Source organism: Schistocerca piceifrons, unplaced genomic scaffold (genome assembly GCF_021461385.2).
Source record: "Schistocerca piceifrons isolate TAMUIC-IGC-003096 unplaced genomic scaffold, iqSchPice1.1 HiC_scaffold_1286, whole genome shotgun sequence".
Lineage (NCBI taxonomy): Eukaryota > Metazoa > Arthropoda > Insecta > Orthoptera > Acrididae > Schistocerca > Schistocerca piceifrons.
In genome coordinates, this window is record NW_025727109.1 from 2,617 (window position 1) to 6,899 (window position 4,283).

General features: G+C 56.5%; 2 protein-coding genes across 2 annotated transcripts; both read left to right on the forward strand.

Annotated features, from left to right (window-relative positions):
- Positions 1-450: 450 nt before the first annotated feature.
- Positions 451-981, forward strand: LOC124731460 (prestalk protein-like). Its single transcript, XM_047248511.1, has one exon. It carries the CDS (start codon positions 451-453, stop codon positions 979-981), a length of 531 nt encoding a protein of 176 aa, XP_047104467.1.
- A 1,449-nt stretch (positions 982-2,430) lies between these two features.
- Positions 2,431-3,051, forward strand: LOC124731461 (prestalk protein-like). Its single transcript, XM_047248512.1, has one exon. The coding sequence runs from the start codon at positions 2,431-2,433 to the stop codon at positions 3,049-3,051; it is 621 nt and encodes a 206-aa protein (XP_047104468.1).
- Positions 3,052-4,283: the final 1,232 nt, after the last annotated feature.

The window sequence follows — 4,283 nt, forward strand, 5'->3', positions numbered from 1 at the left end:
ACAGCTTGCGAGGACAGCACAGCTTGCGAGGACAGAACAGCTTGCGAGGACAGCTCAACTTGAGAGGAGAGCTCAACTTGAGAGGAGAGCTCAACATGAGAGGAGAGCTCAACTTGAGAGGACAGCTCAACTTGAGAGGACAGCTCAACTTGAGAGGAGAGCTCAACTTGAGAGGACAGCTCAACTTGACAGAACAGCTCAACTTGAGAGGACAGCTCAACTTGAGAGGACAGTTCAACTTGAGAGGACAGCTCAACTTTAGAGGACAGCACAACTCGAGATGACAGCACAACTTGAGATGACAGCACAACTTGGGTGGACAGCACAGCTTGCGAGGACAGCAAAGCTTGCGAGGACAGCATGTCTTGCAAGGACAGAACGGCTTGCGAGGACAGCACGGCTTGCGGGGACATCACGGCTTGCGGGGACAGCACGGTTTGCGAGGACAGCATGGCTTGCCAGGACAGCACGGCTTGCGAGGACAGCACGCCTTGCGAGGACAGCACGGGTTGCGAGGACAGCATGGCTTGCGAGGACAGCACAGGTTGCGAGGACAGCACGGGTTGCGAGGACAGCACAGCTTCCGAGGACAGGACAGCTTCCGAGGACATTACAGCTTCCGAGGACAACACAGCTTCCGAGGACAGCACAGCTTGCGAGGACAGCACAGCTTGCGAGGACAGCACAGCTAGCGAAGACAGCACAGCTTGCGAGGACTGCACAGCTTGCGAGGACAGCACAGCTTACGAGGACAGCACAGCTTGCGAGGACAGCACAGCTTGCGAGGACAGCACAGCTTACGAGGACAGCACAGCTTGCGAGGACAGCACAGCTTGCGAGGACAGCACAGCTTGCGAGGACAGCACAGCTTGCGAGGACAGCACAGCTTGCGAGGACAGCACAGCTTGCGAGGACAGCACGGCTTGCGAGGACAGAACCGCTTGCGAGGACAGCACAGCTTGCGAGGATGGCTCAAATTGAGAGGACAGCTCACCTTGAGATGACCGCTAAACTTGAGAGGAGAGCTCAACTTGAGAGGAGCGCTCAACTTGAGAGGAGAGCTCAATTTGAGAGGAAAGCTCAACTTGAGAGGACAGCTCAACTAGAGAGGACAGCTCAACTAGAGATGACAGCTCAACTAGAGAGGACAGCTCAACTAAAGAGGACAGTTCAACTAGAGAGGACAGATCAACTAGAGAGGACAGCTCAACTTGAGAGGACAGCTCAACATAAGAGGACAGCTCAACTTGAGAGGACAGCTCAACTAGAGACGACAGCACAACTTTCGAGGACAGCACAGCTTGGGAGGACAGCACAGCTTGCGAAGACCGCTAAAATTGCGAGGACAGCACGGCTTGCGAGGACAGCACGGCTTGCAAGAACAGCACAGCTTGCGAGGACAGCATGGCTTGCGAGGACAGCACGGTTTGCGAGGACAGCACGGCTTGCGAGGACAGCACAGCTTGCGAGGACAGCACAGCTTGCGAGGACAGCACAGCTTGCGAGGACAGCACAGCTTGCGAGGACAGCACAGCTAACGAGGACAGCACTTCTTGCGAGGACAGCAAGGCTTGCCAGGACAGCACGGCCTGCGAGGACAGCACGGCCTGCGAGGACAGCATGGCTTGCAGGGACAGCACAGCTTGCGAGGACAGCACAGCTTGCGAGGACAGCACAGCTAGCGAGGACAGCACAGCTTGCGAGGACAGCAAGGCTTGCGAAGACAACATGGCCTGCGAGGACAGCACGGCTTGCAGGGACAGCACAGCTTGCGAGGACAGCACAGCTTGCGAGGACAGCACAGCTTGCGAGGACAGCACAGCTTGCGAGGACAGCACAGCTAGCGAGGACAGCACAGCTTGCGAGGACAGCAAGGCTTGCGAGGACAGCACGGCCTGCGAGGACAGCACGGCTTGCAAGGACAGCACAGCTTGCGAGGACAGCACAGCTTGCGAGGACAGCACAGCTTGCGAGGACAGCACAACTTGGGAGGACAGCACAGCTTGCGAGAACAGCACACCTTGCGAGGACAGCTCAACTTGAGAGGACAGCTCAACTTGAGAGGACAGCTCAACTTGAGAGTACACCTCAACTTGAGAGGAGAGCTCAACTTGAGAGGAGAGCTCAACATGAGAGGAGAGCTCAACTTGAGAGGACAGCTCAACTTGAGAGGCCAGCTCAACTTGAGAGGACAGCTCAACTTGAGAGGACAGCTCAACTTGACAGAACAGCTCAACTTGAGAGGACAGCTCAACTTGAGAGGACAGTTCAATTTGAGAGGACAGCTCAACTTTAGAGGACAGCACAACTCGAGATGACAGCACAACTTGAGATGACAGCACAACTTGGGTGGACAGCACAACTTGCGAGGACAGCAAAGCTTGCGAGGACAGGACGGCTTGCAAGGACAGAACGGCTTGCAAGGACAGCATGGCTTGTTGGGACAGCACGGCTTGCGGGGACAGCACGGCTTGCGAGGACAGCACAGCTTCCGAGGACAGCACAGCTTGCGAGCACAGCACAGTTTGCGAGGACAACACGGCTTGCGAGGACAGCACGGCTGGCGAGGCCAGCACAGATTTCGAGGACAGCACGGGTTGCGAGGACAGCACAGCTTCCGAGGACAGGACAGCTTCCGAGGACAGCACAGTTTCTGAGGACAACACAGCTTCCGAGGACAGCAAAGCTTGCGAGGTCAGCACAGCTTGCAAGGACAGCACAGCTAGCGAAGACAGCACAGCTTGCAAGGACTGCACAGCTTGCGAGGACAGCACAGCTTGCGAGGACAGCACAGCTTGCGTGGACAGCACAGCTTGCGAGGACAGCACAGCTTGCGAGGACAGCACAGCTTGCGAGGACAGCACAGCTTGCGAGGACAGCACAGCTTGTGAGGACAGTACAGCTTGCGAGGACATCACAGCTTTCGAGGACAGCACAGCTAGCGAGGACAGCACAGCTTGCGAGGACAGCAAGGCTTGCGAGGACAGCACGGCTTGCGAGGACAGCACGGCTTGCGAGCACAGCACAGCTTGCGAGGACAGCTCAACTTGAGAGGACAGCTCAAGTTGCGAGGACAGTTCAACTTGAGAGGAGATCACAACTTGAGAGGACTGCTCAACTTTCGAGGACAGCAATGCGCACGAGGCTAGCACGGCTTGCGAGGACAGCACGGCTTGCAAGGACAGCACGGCTTGCGAGGACAGCACAGCTTGCGAGGACCGCACAGCTTGCGAGGACAGCACAGCTTGTGAGGACAGAGCAGCTTGCGAGGATAGCTCAACTTGAGAGGACAGCTCAACTTGAGAGGACAGTTCAACTTCAGAGAACAGCTGAACTTGAAAGGACAGCTCAGCTAGAGAGGACAGCGCAACTTGAGAGGACAGCTCTACTTGAGAGGACAGCTCAACTTGAGAGGACAGCTCAACTCGAGAGGACAGCTCAACTTGAGTGGACAGCAAAGCTTGCGAGGACAGCACAGCTTGCGAGGACAGCACAGCTTGCGAGGACAGCACGGCTTGCGAGGACAGCACGGCTGGCGAGGACAGCACAGGTTGCGAAGACAGCACAGCTTCCGAGGACAGCACAGCTTGTGAGGACAGCACGGCTTGCGAGGACAGCACAGCTGGCGAGGAGAGCACAGCTTGCGAGGACAGCACAGCTTGCGAGGACAGCACAGCTTGCGAGGACAGCACAGCTTGCGAGGACAGCACAACTTGCGAGGACAGCACAGCTTGCGAGGACAGCACAGCTTGCGAGGACAGCACAGCTTGCGAGGACAGCACAGCTTGCGAGGACGGCTCAACTTGAGAGGACAGCTCACCTTGAGATGACTTCTCAACTTGAGAGGAGAGCTCAACTTGAGAGGAGAGCTCAACTTGAGAGGAGAGTTCAATTTGAGAGGAAAGCTCAACTTGAGAGGTCAGCTCAACCAGGGAGGACAGCTCAACTAGAGAGGACAGCTCAACTAGAGAGGACAGCTCAACTTGCGAGGACAGTTCAACTTGAGAGGAGAGCACAACTTGAGAGGACTGCTCAACTTGAGAGGACTGCAAAGCCTACGAGGCTAGCACGGCTTGCGAGGACAGCATGGCTTGCAAGGACAGCACGACTTGCGAGGACAGCACAGCTTGCGAGGACCGCACAGCTTGCGAGGACAGCATAGCTTGCGAGGACAGAACAGCTTGCGAGGACAGCTCAACTTGAGAGGACAGCTCAACTTGAGAGGACAGTTCAACTTGAGAGAACAGCTCAACTTGAGAGGACAGCTCAGCTAGAGAGGACAG

Coding starts and splice junctions, on each gene's coding strand:
- LOC124731460 (XM_047248511.1), top strand. CDS start 451: ATGGCTTGCCAGGACAGCACGGCTTGCGAGGACAGCACGCCTTGCGAG.
- LOC124731461 (XM_047248512.1), top strand. CDS start 2,431: ATGGCTTGTTGGGACAGCACGGCTTGCGGGGACAGCACGGCTTGCGAG.